Source organism: Oncorhynchus keta, chromosome 19 (genome assembly GCF_023373465.1).
Source record: "Oncorhynchus keta strain PuntledgeMale-10-30-2019 chromosome 19, Oket_V2, whole genome shotgun sequence".
Classification (NCBI taxonomy): domain Eukaryota; kingdom Metazoa; phylum Chordata; class Actinopteri; order Salmoniformes; family Salmonidae; genus Oncorhynchus; species Oncorhynchus keta.
Genome location: NC_068439.1, coordinates 1,783,866 through 1,805,472, shown reverse-complemented (window position 1 = coordinate 1,805,472; position 21,607 = coordinate 1,783,866). Strand labels below are relative to the sequence as shown.

At 42.6% G+C, this 21,607-nt stretch overlaps 1 protein-coding gene and 1 non-coding gene across 2 annotated transcripts; both read right to left on the bottom strand.

Annotated features, from left to right (window-relative positions):
- Positions 1-3,234: 3,234 nt before the first annotated feature.
- LOC118375426 (uncharacterized) lies at positions 3,235-17,959 on the bottom strand. Its single transcript, XR_008069727.1, has 2 exons — positions 17,870-17,959; positions 3,235-4,059 (listed from the first exon to the last, which is right to left on the bottom strand). It is a non-coding gene; the product is annotated as an uncharacterized LOC118375426 (transcript).
- LOC127909108 (uncharacterized) lies at positions 5,052-9,493 on the bottom strand. Its single transcript, XM_052469104.1, has 2 exons — positions 5,690-9,493; positions 5,052-5,549 (listed from the first exon to the last, which is right to left on the bottom strand). The coding sequence occupies exon 1, from the start codon at positions 9,396-9,398 to the stop codon at positions 8,154-8,156; it is 1,245 nt and encodes a 414-aa protein (XP_052325064.1). The 5' UTR covers positions 9,399-9,493; the 3' UTR covers positions 5,052-5,549; positions 5,690-8,153.
- Positions 17,960-21,607: the final 3,648 nt, after the last annotated feature.

The following is a 21,607-nucleotide window of genomic DNA, read 5'->3' as shown; positions in this document are numbered from 1 at the left end:
CAACAACAGGTAAAATGGCGATGAATGGGCAGAGAGGGTCGGTTAACTACACACAGGGCCTGAGTTCGAAGATGGAGTACCGTGTTAATGAACAGTCCAGCAGGCATCAGCTATGTAGCCAGGTGATCATAGGGTCCAGTGAACAGCAGTAGAACAGGGAAGCCACTGGGTAGTTGTTACTACGCTAGCACGCCAGAGACACGCCGTTTAAGGTTAGCAGGCCGGGGTAAGTAGAAGCGTCTGCTCCGAAGTCCGGTTGAGGGCACAACGTCGGCCATGGTGTTACGGCAGGACGCCGTGTCAACGAAGCGTCCAGGCCAGATGGCGAAAGAGGTATTGTAGTTGTAGTAATTTCGTTTGATAGCCGCGAGCTTCTAATTTTTAAAATGAATCTCTCCAGAAATAAGTCTCTCACTGTTGCCGCCTGTTATTGACCCCTCTCAGCTCCCAGCTGTGCCCTGGACACCATATGTGAATTGATTGCCCATTTATCTTCAGAGTTCTGCTAGGTGACCTAAACTGGGATATGCTTAACACCCCGGCAGTCCAACAATCTAAGCTAGATGCCCTCAATCTCAAACAAATTATCAAGGAACCCACCAGGTACAACACTAAATCTGTAAACATGGGCACCCTCATAGATATCATCTTGACCAACTTGCCATCTAAATACACCTCTGCTGTTTTCAACCAGGATCTCAGAGATCACTGCCTGATTGCCTGCAACAGCTATGGGTCCGCGGTCAAACGACCACGCCTCATCACTGTCAAACGCTCCCTAAAACACTTCAGTGAGCAGGTCTTTCTAATTGACCTGGCCTGGGTATCCTGGAAGGATATTGTCCTAATTCTGTCAGTCGAGGATGCCTGGTTGTTCTTTAAAAGTGCTTTCCTCACCATCTTCAATAAGCATGCCCCTTTCAAAAATGTAGAACCAGGAACAGATATAGCCCTTGGTTCACTCCAGACTTGACTGCCCTTGATCAGCACAGAAACACCCTGTGGCGTACTGCATTAGCATCAAATAGACCCCGCGAAATGAAACTTTTCAGGGTAGTTAGGAACTAATATACGCAGTCAGTCAGGAAAGCAAAGGCTAGCTTTTTCAAACAGAAATTTGCATCATGTAGCTCTAACTAGCCTACCTGGTTAAATAAAGGTGTTCTCAACTAGCCTACCTGGTTAAATAAAGGTGTTCTCAACTAGCCTACCTGGTTAAATAAAGGTGTTCAACTGGCCTACCTGGTTAAATAAAGGTGTTCTCAACTAGCCTACCTGGTTAAATAAAGGTGTTCTCAACTAGCCTACCTGGTTAAATAAAGGTGTTCTCAACTAGCCTACCTGGTTAAATAAAGGTGTTCTCAACTAGCCTACCTGGTTAAATAAAGGTGTTCTCAACTAGCCTACCTGGTTAAATAAAGGTGTTCTCAACTAGCCTACCTGGTTAAATAAAGGTGTTCTCAACTAGCCTACCTGGTTAAATAAAGGTGTTCTCAACTGGCCTACCTGGTTAAATAAAGGTGTTCTCAACTAGCCTACCTGGTTAAATAAAGGTGTTCTCAACTAGCCTACCTGGTTAAATAAAGATGTTCTCAACTAGCCTACCTGGTTAAATAAAGGTGTTCTCAACTAGCCTACCTGGTTAAATAAAGGTGTTCTCAACTAGCCTACCTGGTTAAATAAAGGTGTTCTCAACTGGCCTACCTGGTTAAATAAAGGTGTTCTCAACTAGCCTACCTGGTTAAATAAAGGTGTTCTCAACTAGCCTACCTGGTTATATAAAGGTGTTCTCAACTAGCCTACCTGGTTAAATAAAGGTGTTCTCAACTGGCCTACCTGGTTAAATAAAGGTGTTCTCAACTGGCCTACCTGGTTAAATAAAGGTGTTCTCAACTAGCCTACCTGGTTAAATAAAGGTGTTCTCAACTGGCCTACCTGGTTAAATAAAGGTGTTCTCAACTGGCCTACCTGGTTAAATAAAGGTGTTCTCAACTGGCCTACCTGGTTAAATAAAGGTGTTCTCAACTGGCCTCCCTGGTTAAATAAAGGTGTTCTCAACTAGCCTACCTGGTTAAATAAAGGTGTTCTCAACTAGCCTACCTGGTTAAATAAAGGTGTTCTCAACTAGCCTACCTGGTTAAATAAAGGTGTTCTCAACTAGCCTACCTGGTTAAATAAAGGTGTTCTCAACTAGCCTACCTGGTTAAATAAAGGTGTTCTCAACTGGCCTACCTGGTTAAATAAAGGTGTTCTCAACTGGCCTCCCTGGTTAAATAAAGGTGTTCTCAACTAGCCTACCTGGTTAAATAAAGGTGTTCTCAACTAGCCTACCTGGTTAAATAAAGGTGTTCTCAACTGGCCTCCCTGGTTAAATAAAGGTGTTCTCAACTGGCCTCCCTGGTTAAATAAAGGTGTTCTCAACTAGCCTACCTGGTTAAATAAAGGTGTTCTCAACTAGCCTACCTGGTTAAATAAAGGTGTTCTCAACTGGCCTACCTGGTTAAATAAAGGTGTTCTCAACTAGCCTACCTGGTTAAATAAAGGTGTTCTCAACTGGCCTACCTGGTTAAATAAAGGTGTTCTCAACTGGCCTACCTGGTTAAATAAAGGTGTTCTCAACTAGCCTCCCTGGTTAAATAAAGGTGTTCTCAACTAGCCTACCTGGTTAAATAAAGGTGTTCTCAACTAGCCTACCTGGTTAAATAAAGGTGTTCTCAACTGGCCTACCTGGTTAAATAAAGGTGTTCTCAACTAGCCTACCTGGTTAAATAAAGGTGTTCTCAACTAGCCTACCTGGTTAAATAAAGGTGTTCTCAACTGGCCTACCTGGTTAAATAAAGGTGTTCTCAACTAGCCTACCTGGTTAAATAAAGGTGTTCTCAACCAGCCTACCTGGTTAAATAAAAAAATGTAAAAAAAATAATCTGTATAAAAATAGATGTATAATAATGAAAAAGTGAAGAAGAGTGGCAGGGTATTCGAACTATCAAGATAAGGTCATCTCCAAGGTCCATCATCATCATCATCATCATCATCACCTCCTACAGATGGTCTTTAGTGTCACGTAGAAGAAGACCATATCTTCTGTTAGTGGCAGGTTGGGAAGTCTCCTCTGTTAAATCAGAAAGACTCTTCAGATGGTGATCCAGAGGAGTTTGTCCAGGACATGATGATATGTAATGAGATCTCGGTTGCGGAGAACAGCAGACATAATGCAGATATTAAAAACGGAAGTCAACAATATTACAACATTTATTTATTTATTTATTATAACATTCATTAATATAAAGACATGAAATAAAAAAACGCATCAGTGATTCATATTTCTGAAGAGGCTTAACAGGACTGCCCCGTCTGTGTTTGTGCATTTGTCTCTGTGTAGCTGTTAGAGATGATGCTAATGTCAACAGGCTCCTTGGTAGATGACAAAGCCCCCCACAAATAAAATAAAAACAGGGGGGAAAAAAATGGAGAAAACAGAAATGAGGAAAAAAAATTAACGGAATCAGACAAAAAAAAAAAATTGAATCAAATTTGCATCCAGATGAGCCAATGAGCCACGTTGACAATAGTCAATGAGCCACGTTGACAGAGACTGACAATAGTCAATGAGCCACGTTGACAGAGACTGACAATAGCCAATGAGCCACGTTGACAGAGACTGACAATAGCCAATGAGCCACGTTGACAGAGACTGACAATAGCCAATGAGCCACGTTGACAGAGACTGACAATAGCCAATGAGCCACGTTGACAGAGACTGACAATAGCCAATGAGCCACGTTGACAGAGACTGACAATAGTCAATGAGCCACGTTGACAGAGACTGACAATAGCCAATGAGCCACGTTGACAGAGACTGACAATAGTCAATGAGCCACGTTGACAGAGACTGACAATAGCCCAGCCCAGCAAGACCCCGAGCCCGAGTTTAAGTTGTCCTCTCCCGCTTTAGTCCACATCCAGGTCCATGTCCAGTTCAGTGCTCAGGTTGAGGTAGAAGAACGCATACACACAGAGCATGAACACCAGGATGGCTAAGATGACCAGGAAAGCATCCTGCAATCACAGAAAGGGGAGAGACAAGTATATAGTTAAAAAAAGGCAATCTGCGATTTTAAAATAATGATATATACGGAGTATCCATGAGATAGAATGACCAGGTGAAAGCTATGATCCCTTATTGATGTCACTGTGTAGGGTGCCGTCTTTCAGATGGGATGTTAAGCGGGTGTCCTGACTCTCTGAGGTCATTAAAGATCCCATGGTACTTATCATAAGAGTAGGGGTGTTAACCCTGGTGTCCTGACTCTCTGAGGTCATTAAAGGTCCCATGGTACTTATCGTAAGAGTAGGGGTGTTAACCCCGGTGTCCTGACTCTCTGAGGTCATTAAAGATCCCATGGCACTTATCGTAAGAGTAGGGGTGTTAACCCTGGTGTCCTGACTCTCTGAGGTCATTAAAGATCCCATGGTACTTATCGTAAGAGTAGGGGTGTTAACCCCGGTGTCCTGACTCTCTGAGGTCATTAAAGATCCCATGGCACTTATCATAAGAGTAGGGGTGTGAACCCAGGTGTCCTGGCTAAATTCCCAATCTGGCCCTCAAACCATCACGGTCACCTAATAATCCCCAGTTTACAATTGGCTCAGTCCTCCCCCTTCCTCTCCCCTGTAACTATTCCCCAGGTCGTTGCTGTAAATGAGAACGTGTTCTCAGTCAACTGACCTGGTAAAATAACGGATAAATAAACAAACGTGTTAAATCCACTTTAAATCAGTGTAGATGAAGAGGAGGAGACATGTAGATGAAGAGGAGGAGACATGTAGATGAAGAGGAGGAGACATGTAGATGAAGAGGAGGAGACATGTAGATGAAGAGGAGGAGACATGTAGATGAAGAGGAGGAGACATGTAGATGAAGAGGAGGAGACATGTAGATGAAGAGGAGGAGACATGTAGATGAAGAGGAGGAGACATGTAGATGAAGAGGAGGAGACATGTAGATGAAGAGGAGGAGACATGTAGATGAAGAGGAGGAGACCGGTTAAAGAAGGATTTTTAAGCCTTGAGACATTGTGTGTTTGCACCATTCAAAGGGCAAGACAAAAAAGATTGAATTGTCTTTAAACCGTGTGTGGTAGTAGGTACCGGTTTGAGTGTGTCAAGAACTGCAACGCTGCAGGTTTTTTCACATACACATGGGAAACTGTTGAATCAAGAATGGTCCACCACCCAAAGAACATCTAGTCATCTTGACACAACTGTGGGAAACATTGGAGTCAACATGGGCCAGAATCCCTGTGGGACGCTGGACACCTTGTAGAGTCAACATGGGCCAGAATCCCTGTGGGACGCTGGACACCTTGTAGAGTCAACATGGGCCAGAATCCCTGTGGGACGCTGGACACCTTGTAGAGTCAACATGGGCCAGAATCCCTGTGGGACGCTGGACACCTTGTAGAGTCAACATGGGCCAGAATCCCTGTGGGACGCTGGACACCTTGTAGAGTCAACATGGGCCAGAATCCCTGTGGGACGCTGGACACCTTGTAGAGTCAACATGGGCCAGCATCCCTGTGGGACGCTGGACACCTTGTAGAGTCAACATGGGCCAGCATCCCTGTGGGACGCTGGACACCTTGTAGAGTCAACATGGGCCAGAATCCCTGTGGGACGCTTTCGACACCTTGTAGAGTCAACATGGGCCAGAATCCCTGTGGGACGCTGGACACCTTGTAGAGTCAACATGGGCCAGAATCCCTGTGGGACGCTGGACACCTTGTAGAGTCAACATGGGCCGAGACACACACACACACACCACACACACACACACACACACACACACACACACACACACACACACACACACAACCCCATAGTGTCAAAGTGGGATTATGAATTAATAAATGTTTATAATTCATTTATTTATTTATTTTGTTAAGTATTCAACCCCTTGTTATGGCAAGCCTAAATAAGTACCAATTTCAATGACCTCATCTCTGTACTCCACACATACAATTATCTACAAGGCAATGAATTTAAAAACACAGATTCATCCAAAGACCAGGGAGGTTTTCCATGACTGACAAAAAAGGGAACCTATTGGTAGATGGGTAAAACATAAATAGACGTTGGAAATCCCTTTGAGCACGGTGAAGTTATTAATTACACTTTAGATGGTTTATCAATACACCCAGTCACTACAAAAATACAGGCGACCTTCCTAATTCAGTTGCCGGGGATTATCTCCTCATGGCCACAGTATAGAAAGAGAGTGAAGTTTCATAGAGAGAACAAAGGAATTTCTTCCACCTCACAGAACTTGAGGTCCGAACAACATTTATGTTCTGGAGAAGGTATAAAAGATCGGTGAAGCTACGAACCGGTCCGTTTGGTACCATTTGTGAAACTAATGGGAGACAATACGGCCACATTACCATAACGCTGTTTATATAATAGCCTCAGATATGAGGCTTACATCTAATTATTGTATCAAATGAATGAGTGAGGATGGAACTGTTTGTGAAATTGTGTCATGTGATTTTGGACTGTTTAATGAAGGAAACTCCAATTCCCTAAAAAGTTTCACTAAATCCCAGGGGCACAGACAGGACCCGGCGTCATGAGCCCTTTTCTATGTTCCGAATAAAACCCCCACCTGGGTTTTTCTATCACCAGACCAGCTTACCTCGATAACGCGTGGGCGAAAGTTTGAGACCGAGCTTACCTCAAATTATGAGAGCGCTAAGGGTTGAGACGAGACCAGTACCTCTATCATAGAGGGAAATAAGGTTCAAGTAGATTGCTGAATCTTTTAACCATCCCACGTGGTTAAACTCCGACTATCGATACCGACAGAATAAGAACAAGTCTTTGATATTAATTACTAGTATGCAGCTAGGAATTCGGTATCATTGAACACGAAGACCGACAACCGCCGAAAAATCTATCCTATAACGACATGAATGAATGTCACTCTGAACTACCCATTCTAACCACAACAGAGAGGACGGAAACTCTCCAAAAGAAAGAAACTTTTCAACAGAGACCCCGACGACACACTGAGCGTAAATATATATTGATTGCAATTGTTCCCGAATGAGTGAGTGTTCATGTGCAAAGGATTAGCATTTCAATTGTTATAATTATCAACTGTGTGTCGTCTTCTCAGTCGACCCCCACTTCCCTTTTGTGCACCAAGCCGCGATGCCGGTTTATCCCGCTAGGGAAACTCCGTCATCATTTCCTTGTAACCATATCGACTGTTTGTTTATGCATTTCTGTGAATTACTTAGTTAAATCATTTATTTACTAAGACAATTGATGTATGGATGACTGATAGTGAAGACTGGGTTCATGCAGATAACCAACAATTTACAACGCTTGGAATGAGACTAACGTGAGGTAAAATAAATTATTCATTAATTAAGAAGACTAATTGATCAGATATTAAAATATCTGAAAAGTTGCATTAGGAAAATTATAACTTTGTAATCTTAATATTTTCCTTGGTTCCCCGACTTCCTAGTTAATTACATTTGCCTGATTAGTTCATCACGAAATGCTAATTACAGAGAATCTTTGATAAAAACGAAAAGTCTTCAGTTAATGATAGTAAAGACACGACACTCCACAATACTAACCTGAATGACAGAGTGAAAAGAAGGAAGCGTGTACAGAATAATTGCTCATGGTCACATGTGGTAGCCCTTCCTCCGTACTTCAAAACCAGCGGCTTTTTTCAGACAACAGGGAATTTCCTCATGGTTTAATGGTCTAAGACATAGGATGCTCCCGTGGGAAGCATCATATCCCGTACATCAGCAGGACAGAACGGCTGCGTCGGGTAAACTCAAGGGGGGCGCAGTCTCCAATATAAAAAAAAAATCAATGTTACTTTTCTTTGGGCGACCCGACCATATTCACAAAGAAATGTGCATTATAGATCTATCATTCTCATTGAAAGCCAGTCTAAGAAGTGGTAGATCTACTCTGTACGCTATGTCTGTGTTTCCCGTTCTTAAGTTTTGTTATTGCATCTTTTACTTAAGGTTTTGTACACCAGCTTCAAAAAAAGCTCATAAAACTATATTGTAGAAAAAAATAAAGAAAAACCCTTGAATGAGTTGGTGTCCAAACGTTTGACTGATTTATGAAAACACATTGAACGGATGTGGGTGGAGCATAAGGATCTGTACTTGGATGTGGGTGGAGCATAAGGATCTGTACTTGGATGTGGGTGGAGCATAAGGATCTGTACTTGGATGTGGGTGGAGCATAAGGATCTGTACTTGGATGTGGGTGGAGCATAAGGATCTGTACTTGGATGTGGGTGGAGCATAAGGATCTGTACTTGGATGTGGGTGGAGCATAAGGATCTGTACTTGGATGTGGGTGGAGCATAAGGATCTGTACTTGGATGTGGGTGGAGCATAAGGATCTGTACTTGGATGTGGGTGGAGCATAAGGATCTGTACTTGGATGTGGGTGGAGCATAAGGATCTGTACTTGGATGTGGGTGGAGCATAAGGATCTGTACTTGGATGTGGGTGGAGCATAAGGATCTGTACTTGGATGTGGGTGGAGCATAAGGATCTGTACTTGGATGTGGGTGGAGCATAAGGATCTGTACTTGGATGTGGGTGGAGCATAAGGATCTGTACTTGGATGTGGGTGGAGCATAAGGATCTGTACTTGGATGTGGGTGGAGCATAAGGATCTGTACTTGGATGTGGGTGGAGCATAAGGATCTGTACTTGGATGTGGGTGGAGCATAAGGATCTGTACTTGGATGTGGGTGTAGCATAAGGATCTGTACTTGGATGTGGGTGTAGCATAAGGATCTGTACTTGGATGTGGGTGTAGCATAAGGATCTGTACTTGGATGTGGGTGTAGCATAAGGATCTGTACTTGGATGTGGGTGTAGCATAAGGATCTGTACTTGGATGTGGGTGGAGCATAAGGATCTGTACTTGGATGTGGGTGGAGCATAAGGATCTGTACTTGGATGTGGGTGGAGCATAAGGATCTGTACTTGGATGTGGGTGGAGCATAAGGATCTGTACTTGGATGTGGGTGGAGCATAAGGATCTGTACTTGGATGTGGGTGGAGCATAAGGATCTGTACTTGGATGTGGGTGGAGCATAAGGATCTGTACTTGGATGTGGGTGGAGCATAAGGATCTGTACTTGGATGTGGGTGGAGCATAAGGATCTGTACTTGGATGTGGGTGGAGCATAAGGATCTGTACTTGGATGTGGGTGGAGCATAAGGATCTGTACTTGGATGTGGGTGGAGCATAAGGATCTGTACTTGGATGTGGGTGGAGCATAAGGATCTGTACTTGGATGTGGGTGGAGCATAATGATCTGTACTTGGATGTGGGTGGAGCATAAGGATCTGTACTTGGATGTAGGTGGTCTACATAAGGGTGCAAATGAAAAACACTCACAAAAGCTCTGAGGCCAATATGTAAAACTTAAGAGCAGAGATACTATTAAGAGCAGTGTTTTTCTCTCAACTATACTGAATAAAAATAGTAAATTTCTTGTAATGCAGGAAAACTGAAATCTATCATTTCTACCAGCATGTCATCTATGCAAATAGAGGCAAAAAAGAAAATCTAATAAACCTCTTGATTTACTCCACGAACAGCGACGCACCCTTCCCGCATTTGGCAAATCTGACCATAAATCGTCCTGATTCCTGCTTATAAGCGGATACTAAGCTACAGGACTGTTTCACTAGCAGAATGATGTTCCAAGATCATCCAATGGCATTGAGGAGTTTACCAGCTCAGTCACCGGGCTTCATCAATAAGTGAATCAACAACGTCGTCCCAAAAGTGACCGTACGTACATATCCCAACCAGAAGCCATGGATGACAGGCAACATCCGCACTGAGCTAAAAGCTGCCACTTTTCAAGGAGCGGGACACACTTCTAGGAAATCCCGCTATGCCCTCCACCGAATAATCAAACAGTCAATACGTCTAAGATGGAATTCACCGGCTCCGACACTCGTCGCACGTGGCTTAAAAACTATGTGTAGAAAGAGAAACCCAGCCGTGAGCTGGCCAGTGATGCGAGCCTACCAGACAAGCTAAATGCCTTCTATGCTCACCTCCGAGGCAATTAACACTGAACCATGCGAGAGCTTTTTCAACTTCTCCCTGACCCAGTCTGAAATACCTACATGTTTCAAGCGGACAACAATAGTTCCTGTGCATAAGAATGGAAAGACGTCTAAATGACTATCGCCCCATAGCACTCACGCACAATACAATGTCGCTCTGGCAACAGTGGCAACCAGCCATTAATTCCAATAAAGCATTTACTGAATTGAATTGAGAGACCACAGCAGGTGGGTTCCCGCTCCTTGGCTCCCCGAACATCACCACACCACCTGGTCACAGCACAGCAGCTCTCGCAGCATGCCAAGATCCACCAGCCCCATGGAGCAGCTGGCCGTACCTGCCTGCCACACACACACGCTCTGGGCTCCAGGACAGCCTGTCTGCATGGCCAGCTGGAGACACCAGCTGCAGCGGAGACCAGAACACACGGAGGAGAGGGGTCCTCAAATAGTCTCACACAAAAAAAACAGGCCCAACACAGGCGGAGCCGTCAGCGGGAGAGGGTGGTGTTCCCCAAAAGTTCCCCAAAAAAAAGTTCCCCAAAAGCGTGGTCCTTCTGTAGCACAGTTGGTAGAGCATGGCGCTTGTAACGCCAGGGTAGTGGGTTCGATTCCCGGGACCACCCATACGTAGAATGTATGCACACATGACTGTAAGTTGCTTTGGATAAAAGCGTCTGCTAAATGGCATATATTATTATATTATTATATTAAAATCAGGCTAACAGTGTAATAAAAAAAATGAAGCCCGCGGCCTCAAAGACAAACAGGAAGATGGCCCCTCTAAAATAAATTTAAAAACATGATTTCTGTTCAAATACTAAGGGGAGGTCATATCCATTCCATTGTCTACATTCCAAACCAATATTTGGGTATTTAAGTGGTTTCCATCTTCCTACCAGAGGAATATTATTCCCTTTGTTCCCCGTTCCAGTTGATCACTAAGTACATTAGTATTTCACGACTAATCTAATGGGATTAAGGGAATGCTTGATGAAGACCGGTATCTCTCAAACCAGCATATATAAACTTTAACATGACCTGTACCCATGACACATACTAACCCTAACTAATAACATTTCATTGGATGTTACATTTCATGAACCCTCCTCCCCCACACTACTGTGGACAGTTCAGGAAGTAGAAGCTGTGTGTTAATATGTGTCTGTGTTCCGTCCCGGTCGGGCGGGTCCTCTGTGTTCCGTCACGGTAGAGGTTAGTGGAGGTTTCTTTGTGTGAATCAGGCCTTCATGGTCAAATTGCTGTAGTCTCCTCCAAACAGTTGATGTTGAGATGTGTCTGTTACTTGAACTCTGTGAAGCATTTATTTGGGCTGCAATCTGAGGTGCAGTTAACTCTAATAAACGTATCCTCTGCAGCAGAGTATTCTGAGTATTCCTTTCCTGTGGAGGTCCTCATGAGAGACGCTTGATGGTTTTTGCGACTGCACTAGAAGAAACTTTCAAAGTAACGGAAATTATCCAGAATTGACTGAAAGTGATGGACTGTCATTTCTCTTTGCTTATTTAAGCTGTTCTTGCCATAATATGGACTTATCCCTATTTGGTAAAATTCCATCTTCTGTATACCATCCCTACCTTGTCACAACACAACTGACTGGCTCAAAAGTATTAAGGCAAAAAATTCCACAAATTAACCTTGAACAAGGCACACCTGTAAATTGAAATGCATTCCAGGTGACTATGTCATGAAGCTGGTTGAGAGAACGCCAACAGTGTGCAAAGCTGTCATAACCTTTAAATGAGTTGGTGCAAGCAAACTTTTGACCGGTATTACCCCCCCTCCCATCCCCGTCCCCTCGCTCGTGTACCCCCCCCCCCCCGTCCTCTCGCCACTGTACCCCCCTCCATCCCCGTCCTCTCGCCCCTGTACCCCCCCCCTCCATCCATGTCCATGTACCCCCCCTCCATTCCCGTCCTCTCGCCCATGTACCCCCCTTCCTCTCGCCCATGTAATGCTGAAGCATTACGATTCCCCTTTCACTGGAACTAAGGGGCCCGAACCATGAAAAACAGCCCCAGGCCATTATCCCTCCTTCAAACTTTACAGTTGGCACTATGCATTGGGTCAGGTAGCGTTCTCCTGGCATCCGCCAAACATTCGTTCATCGGACTGCCAGATGGTGAAGCGTGATTCATCACTCCAGAGAACGCGTTTCCACTGCTCCAGAGTCCAATGGAGGCGAGCTTTACACCACGCCAGCTGACGCTTGGCATTCCACATGGTGATCTTAGGCTTGTGTGCGGCTGCTCAGTCACTGCGATGTAGTGATATAAAAGTAGCACAGTATACGCATGCACACAGTTGTGATATGGGGATAGTTTAGTGTTAGCACACGGTTAGGCAACACCAGGATACACTTCCATCCCCAGGTGGCAGCACCAATCAGGTCAATGGCTGTCCTCTGCCAGGAAGCCTTGATCAGCACAACAGGTGGTGGCAGCACCAATCAGGTGGTGGCAATGAAGCTCCTGATGTTCTAGCAGTTTGGAACTCGGTAGTGAGTGTTGCAACCGAGGACAGACCATTTTCCTGAGCTACGCGCTTCAGCACTCGGCGGTCCCGTTCTGTGAGCTTGTGTGGCCTACCACTTTGCAGATGAGTCGTTGTTGCTCCTAGACTTTTTCCACTTCACAATAACAGCACTTAGTTGATCGGGGCACTAGCAGGACAGACATTTGACGAACTGACTTGTTGGAAAGGTGATGATGATGCCACGTTCAAAGTCACTGAGCTCTTCAGTAAAGCCATTCTACTGCAAATGTTTGTCTATGGAGATTGCATGGCCGTGTGCTCCATTTTATACACCTGTCAGCAACGGGTGTGGCTGAAATAGCCGAATCTACTAATCTACTAATCCCCACACACACACTGCACTTGGAAAGTATTTACAAACCTTGACTTTTTCCCACATTTTGTTACGTTACAGTTATTCTAAAATGGATTAAATACTTTTTTCACAACACAATACACCATAATGACAAAGCAAAAGTCCACTCAAGGAGACTGAGCCACTGCTGGATTGTTTTGGCTGTGAGCTTAGGGTCGTTGTCCTGTTGGAAGGTTAACCTTCGCCCCAGTCTGAGCACATTTTCATCAAGGATCTCTGTGCTGTCAATATATTGAAGATAAAAAAACAAGCAAAAACAGACTGATGGAAGAGTCCCCTACGCCAGTCGAGACGTTTTAATGGAGACATGGAAGCTTTAGTTTTTAGCGAATCCAACCACACAAGGAACAAAGACAAAAACATCCTCAAAACTCCTGATCGCTCAAGAGTAACATTTATATACACCCAGGAGAGGAGACAAAAGGAAATACAACACTTACCAACCCCAGCAACCCAAACCCTGCTCTCATGAATATGGAAGGTGTCTGAATTTCACCAAGGTTTCTCCCTAAAGAGACTGTAAGATAGGCGCTGTGCCACCTTGTGGACTGGTACTAATATAACACATTTTTTACTTTATTTGTTAATACTAACACTAATATAATAATAACAATAATAATAAAACAATATTTTTTTACTTTATTTGTTAATACTAACACTAATATAATAATAACAATAATAATATAACACATTTTTTACTTTATTTGTTAATACTAACACTAATATAATAATAACAATAATAATAAAACAATATTTTTTTACAAATAGCTGATGGAATAATAACAATAATAATAAAACAATATTTTTTTATAAATGCAGACAATATAATAATAACAATTCAATATTTTTTATCTTTTGTTTCTGGAACACGTAATATAATAATAACAATAATAATAAAACAATATTTTTTTACATTTGATATAACAGCAATATAAAATAAACTAATAAAAAAAAAGTTTTTTATTTATGGAATGATGACACTAATTGTTAATGATAATAATAAAACAATATTTTTACTTTATATAATACTAACACTAATATATAAAAAATATATAAAACAATTTTTTTTACAGTTACCAGGTTTCCATCCAACCGACTTACAGTCATGTGTGCATACATTCTACGTTTTATGGGTGGTCCATGGGGATCTTTTTGTTTCTGGAACCCACTACCCTGGAAACGTTATGCAATCGCCATGCTATCTAAACTGAAAAGCTATTTAGGAATGATGACCTCTTTGTTCTGATCACACTAACTAATGGCACTGCCTACTCCAGACAACTCGTTTTCATTTTAAATCATATGAGCAAAAAAATATTTCATTTTATTTGGAATGCTAAATTAAACATGCATATTATATATAATGAATGAGTTTGGGAGGCCTAAATTATTAAATTATACAATATTAAAGCATTAAACCTCTCATTAATAGCTTCACTCATACATTAACTGGTTTGCCAGTAGATCATAAGGCTCAGCCTTCATACAGACAGCAACTTCTCATTTTCCAATTAACTGAAAATTAAACTTTGTTCAACATATCACCCTTTCTTTAAAAACCATCCTGGTTACAATGAATGTCATCCTCCAGAAAAAGACAACTAATAATACAACTAATATTATGGTTAAACTCAAGTATACGGATTGATAAATAACAAAAAAATTGCTCAGAGCATTTTGAGAAACGCTCTCCTTTCCTTAGTCGCCAACGGATCTTCCACGCGGAGGATCTCACATTGACTGGACGTTTCATTTTTTTAAACTAAGATGTTTCAGATGAACCAATGTGACACTGATTTTGAGAAATTAACATTGTTGATATGAAAACTGTTCCACAAACATGCACAGATGAAAAAGCACAAACTGTTATGCAGAACGGTGGGATATATTGTACGTTTTCCCGTCAAAAACACGACAAAGTCTTTAGAAAATAATTGCCTCCACATTTCCATGGTTGGATTTTGTATATAGCCTGATAATATGAAATAAAACTTTTCAGGTTTCAAAACAATTCAGTATGTTATCAAAGTGCCTCCAGCTAACCTTGTAGTGGTGGATGCCGCTCTGATAGACTGTTGAATTGTGAAATGGGAGACGCACTTCAATTACCAGTTGAGAAATTGAAAAATCGGAAGCTATTTTTTTTTTTTAATGAAAACTGCGACTGCATCTAGAATTGCTGCACATGTTCTACTCCGGCAGCAACAGGAGAAATCTCTCCCAGGCTCTGTATGCTGTGAGTGTGTGATAGTGGTGTTGGATAAATAACATACATGATGACTAACAAAAAGGCCAATTTAATTATGCAAATGAACCTACACACAGATAAGCATGGTGGTCAAAAAATTGTACTTACTTCAACTGGTATTTTCATCAGTGAATAAAAAGCATGTTTTTGCAGAGGGAGAGCACGGAGGGAGAGCACGGAGGGAGAGCACAGAGGGAGAGCACAGAGGGAGAGCACAGAGGGAGAGCACAGAGGGAGAGCACAGAGGGAGAGCACAGAGGGAGAGCACAGAGGGAGAGCACAGAGGGAGAGCACAGAGGGAGAGCACAGAGGGAGAGCACAGAGGGAGAGCACAGAGGGAGAGCACAGAGGCACGGAGGGAGAGCACGGAGGGAGAGCACGGAGGGAGAGCACGGAGGGAGAGCACGAGGGAGAGCACAGAGGGAGAGAGGGAGGCACAGAGGGCACAGAGAGCACAGAGGGAGCACAGAGGGAGAGCACAAGGGAGGGAGAGCACAGAGAGCACAGAGGGAGAGCACAGAGGGAGAGCACAGAGGGAGAGCACAGAGGGAGAGCACGAGGGAGAGCACAGAGGGAGAGCACGAGGGAGAGCACGAGGGAGGCACGAGGGGAGCACGAGGGAGGCACGAGAGCACAGAGGGAGAGCACAGAGGGAGAGCACAGAGGGAGAGCACAGAGGGAGAGCACGGAGGGAGAGCACGGAGGGAGAGCACAGAGGGAGAGCACGGAGGGAGAGCACGGAGGGAGAGCACAGAGGGAGAGCACAGAGGGAGAGCACAGAGGGAGAGCACAGAGGGAGAGCACAGAGGGAGAGCACAGAGGGAGAGCACAGAGGGAGAGCACAGAGGGAGAACACAGAGGGAGAACAAACAGCTTCTCTTTAGAAAACTCCCCAAGAATGTAATTATTTTTGAGAATTTGTGACACTAAAGGGTCAGTCATGACGAGTGTATTTCATTTGGTGATCTCATGTAGGACAGGAAACACACAACTGTATCTCTTTAAGTGCACATTTCCCAGCTGTCAGGTTTACTTCTGAATGTTGTACAAAAAAATGGATGAATAAGTATAAGAATACTTTTGAAAAAGAAAACAAAATGTGATTTAGTCTTCTAAATGAGAATTGGATGTTTTATGGTAATTTATTCACAGTCAGTAGCCACGCCCAGGTGTGCACAAACATGATGAGACCCGCCCATTTTTCTATTCAAGTATAAAAGCCCACGTGACGCAATTCACACCAGACCACGCAAATCACGGTGTAAACTAAACTTGCAAAATGGTTTAAATTTTTAAGACCAGAAGATATGAAGCAGGAGCTACATGTTGAAATGGTTCGCACTACAACTCTACCAAAAGGACAAGACCAGAGAACGTGGAAATCATTCCCACGTTGAAATGGAAAAACAATCTACAAACTAAAAGAACAATTATTTAGACTGCAACTGTTCAAATACTTTAGTAAAAGCAGCCACTTTAAGAACAGTTCCCGAATGGTACTCTGAAGTATCCATTATAACCACTACGATAGACTGTGACTCCTGGGGAACGCACCTTTCTGTCAATACTCTCCAGCAGATGGACCAGCGACCACAGAGAGAGAAAAGACAAATACTCGTAAATATGTAAATTGCAATTTATTTTCGAATGAGCGGTCGTTCTTGTAAGGTATTGGCAATTTCTATGAGTGTAGTTCTGAGTTTCCCACTCGAGTGGTCCACACCCCCTTCCCTTTGTCTACCAAGTCATCATATCCATTTCATCCACTTGGGACTATCTTTGTATTATGTAATACTAATTGTGGGTGTGTTTCATGTATTTCTGTGATTTGATTAGTAAGTTTAGTAAATTAATAATTAAGCCAATTTCTTTTGCTGATTCATAATTTTGTACAGATATCCAAGGCTTTACGACGTTCAGTAACGAGAACTGATGATGTCATAATGATACATTAATAGAAGACTCGAGAAGATATGAAAATAGTAGATTCGGGAAAACAGGCTGAACATTTGCCCGTGGTGCCGACTTCCTAGTTAATTAGTTTACATGAATAGTTAATCACGTAATAATAATTATTATTACACAGAGAATTGATTTGATAAAATAAGTCTTCACATTTTATGATAGTCAGACGACACAGTCATATAATAAAAAATAATAAAAATACACAAATAAAAAAAAAACTTTAAAACATTACTTTTGGGGGCCAAAAGCGGCTAACAGAAACCCTGAACAGATTATACTTTAAACTACAGCTTACTGCTAACAAAGGAGCTAAACAATATTAGTCATGTTTATATAATATATGCTACTTATTACATTTTGTGTTTTAAATTGTGTACAATTACATTTTCTGTATTGTTCCCGGGGCAAATGAGACCTAAGTCTCAAGGTGTTTTCAACGGTTAAATAGAAGTTAATAGAAAATGGCTTAAATGCATAAAGAGAAATAGAACACACTCTTAATATAAAATGGCAGATTAGACGGTGTGTGTGTGTGTGTTCGTGGGCATAAAACCATTTCGTCACAGAGAGGAGAGGAGGGTATGAAGGAGGGTGAGACATACAGACCCTTATTCCAGGAGCACTCTTCTTCGCCTCAGCCTTCAACTTCGTCAACTTCAGAGCTGACTTGGTCTTCTTGTAGTCTTGTTTACCTGAAATATAAAATGGACATAGATATAATATACACTGCTCAAAAAAATAAAGGGAACACTTAAACAACACAATGTAACTCCAAGTCAATCACACTTCTGTGAAATCAAACTGTCCACTTAGGAAGCAACACTGATTGACAATAAATACCACATGCTGTTGTGCAAATGGAATAGACAACAGGTGGAATTATAGGCAATTAGCAAGACACCCCCAATAAAGGAGTGGTTCTGCAGTTGGTGACCACAGACCACTTCTCAGTTCCTATGCTTCCTGGCTGATGTTTTGGTCACTTTTGAATGCTGCCGGTGCTTTCACTCTAGTGGTAGCATGAGACGGAGTCTACAACCCACACAAGTGGCTCAGGTAGTGCAGCTCATCCAGGATGGTACATCAATGCGAACTGTGGCAAGAAGGTTTGCTGTGTCTGTCAGCGTAGTGTCCAGAGCATGGAGGCGCTACCAGGAGAGGCCAGTACATCAGGAGACGTGGAGGAGGCCGTAGGAGGGCAAAAACCCAGCAGCAGGACCACTACCTCCGCCTTTGTGCAAGGAGGAGCAGGAGGAGCACTGCCAGAGCCCTGCAAAATGACCTCCAGCAGGCCACAAATGTGCATGTGTCTGTTCAAAACGGTCAGAAACAGACTCCATGAGGGCTCGAGACGTTTGGCATTTGCCAGAGAACACCAAGTTTGGCAAATTCGCCACTGGCGCCCTGTGCTCTTCACAGATGAAAGCAGGTTCACACTGAGCACATGTGACAGACGTGACAGAGTCTGGAGACGCCGTGGAGAACGTTCTGCTGCCTGCAACCTCCTCCAGCATGACCGGTTTGGTGCTCGCCAGAGGTAGCCTGACTGCCATTAGGTACCGAGATGAGATCCTCAGACCCTTGTGAGACCATATGCTGGTGCGGTTGGCCCTGGGTTCATCCTAATGCAAGACAATGCTAGACCTCATGTGGCTGGAGTGTGTCAGCAGTTCCTGCAAGAGGAAGGCATTGATGCTATGGACTGGCCCGCCCGTTCCCCAGACCGGAATCCAATTGAGCACATCTGGGACATCATGTCTCGCTCCATCCACCAACGCCACGTTGCACCACAGACTGTCCAGGCGTTGGCGGATGCTTTAGTCCAGGTCTGGGAGGAGATCCCTCAGGAGACCATCCGTCACCTCATCAGGAGCATGCCCAGTGGATGTCATACAGGCACGTGGAGGCCAAACACTACTGAGCCTCATTTTGATTGTTTTAGCATCTGTTGGAACAGCCTGTACTGTGGTTTTCCACTTTAGATAGTTACCATCCATGGGTAAACACACTCCTAGATAGTTACCTAGTTACCATTGAACAACTTTTGTGTGTGTTTGTTTAGACATCCAATAGTTACCTAAAAAGTATTTAATAAGAATATTTCATTCATTCAGTTACCATCTGTTATTTTAGTGTTCCTTTATAGTTTTTTGACCAGTTATATATCTAAAAACAATGTAAGAAATAGTTCCCGTCTAAACACACAATGAATGAGATAGTTACCTAGTTAATTAACTCTAAACACACTCAAAAGTAGATAGTTACCTAGTTACCAGTTTAAACACACTCTTTCTAGATAGTTACCATCTAAACACACTCCTAGATAGTTACCTAAAGGAGTACCATCTAAACACAGGTGTCCTTAGTTACCATCTAAACACACTCCTAGATAGTTACCTAGTTACCGTTAAACACACTCCTAGATAGTTACCATCTAAACACACTCCTAGATAGTTACCTAGTTACCGTCTAAACACACTCCTAGATAGTTACCATCTAAACACACTCCTAGATAGTTACCTAGTTACCGTCTAAACACACTCCTAGATAGTTACCGTCTAAACATCTAAACACACTCCTAGATAGTTACCATCTAAACACACTCCTAGATAGTTACCTAGTTACCATCTAAACACACTCCTAGATAGTTACCTAGTTACCGTCTAAACACACTCCTAGATAGTTACCCGTCTAAACACACTCCTAGATAGTTACCTAGTTACCGTCTAAACACACTCCTAGATAGTTACCATCTAAACACACTCCTAGATAGTTACCTAGTTACCGTCTAAACACACTCCTAGATAGTTACCACCATCTAAACACACTCCTAGATAGTTACCTAGTTACCGTCTAAACACACTCCTAGATAGTTACCTAGTTACCGTCTAAACACACTCCTAGATAGTTACCTAGTTACCATCTGAACACACTCCTAGATAGTTACCATCTAAACACACTCCTAGATAGTTACCTAGTTACCATCTAAACACACTCCTAGATAGTTACCTAGTTACCGTCTAAACACACTCCTAGATAGTTACCTAGTTACCATCTAAACACACTCCTAGATAGTTACCGTCTAAACACACTCCTAGATAGTTACCATCTAAACACACTCCTAGATAGTTACCTAGTTACCGTCTAAACACACTCCTAGATAGTTACCATCTAAACACACTCCTAGATAGTTACCTAGTTACCGTCTAAACACACTCCTAGATAGTTACCATCTAAACACACTCCTAGATAGTTACCTAGTTACCGTCTAAACACACTCCTAGATAGTTACCTAGTTACCATCTGAACACACTCCTAGATAGTTACCATCTAAACACACTCCTAGATAGTTACCTAGTTACCATCTAAACACACTCCTAGATAGTTACCTAGTTACCGTCTAAACACACTCCTAGATAGTTACCATCTAAACACACTCCTAGATAGTTACCTAGTTACCGTCTAAACACACTCCTAGATAGTTACCATCTAAACACACTCCTAGATAGTTACCTAGTTACCGTCTAAACACACTCCTAGATAGTTACCATCTAAACACACTCCTAGATAGTTACCGTCTAAACACACTCCTAGATAGTTACCTAGTTACCGTCTAAACACACTCCTAGATAGTTACCTAGTTACCATCTAAACACACTCCTAGATAGTTACCTAGTTACCATCTAAACACACTCCTAGATAGTTACCGTCTAAACACACTCCTAGATAGTTACCTAGTTACCGTCTAAACACACTCCTAGATAGTTACCGTCTAAACACACTCCTAGATAGTTACCTAGTTACCGTCTAAACACACTCCTAGATAGTTACCTAGTTACCGTCTAAACACACTCCTAGATAGTTACCTAGTTACCATCTAAACACACTCCTAGATAGTTACCTAGTTACCGTCTAAACACACTCCTAGATAGTTACCGTCTAAACACACTCCTAGATAGTTACCGTCTAAACACACTCCTAGATAGTTACCTAGTTACCGTCTAAACACACTCCTAGATAGTTACCTAGTTACCATCTAAACACACTCCTAGATAGTTACCTAGTTACCATCTAAACACACTCCTAGATAGTTACCATCTAAACACACTCCTAGATAGTTACCTAGTTACCGTCTAAACACACTCCTAGATAGTTACCTAGTTACCATCTGAACACACTCCTAGATAGTTACCATCTAAACACACTCCTAGATAGTTACCTAGTTACCGTCTAAACACACTCCTAGATAGTTACCTAGTTACCATCTAAACACACTCCTAGATAGTTACCTAGTTACCATCTAAACACACTCCTAGATAGTTACCATCTAAACACACTCCTAGA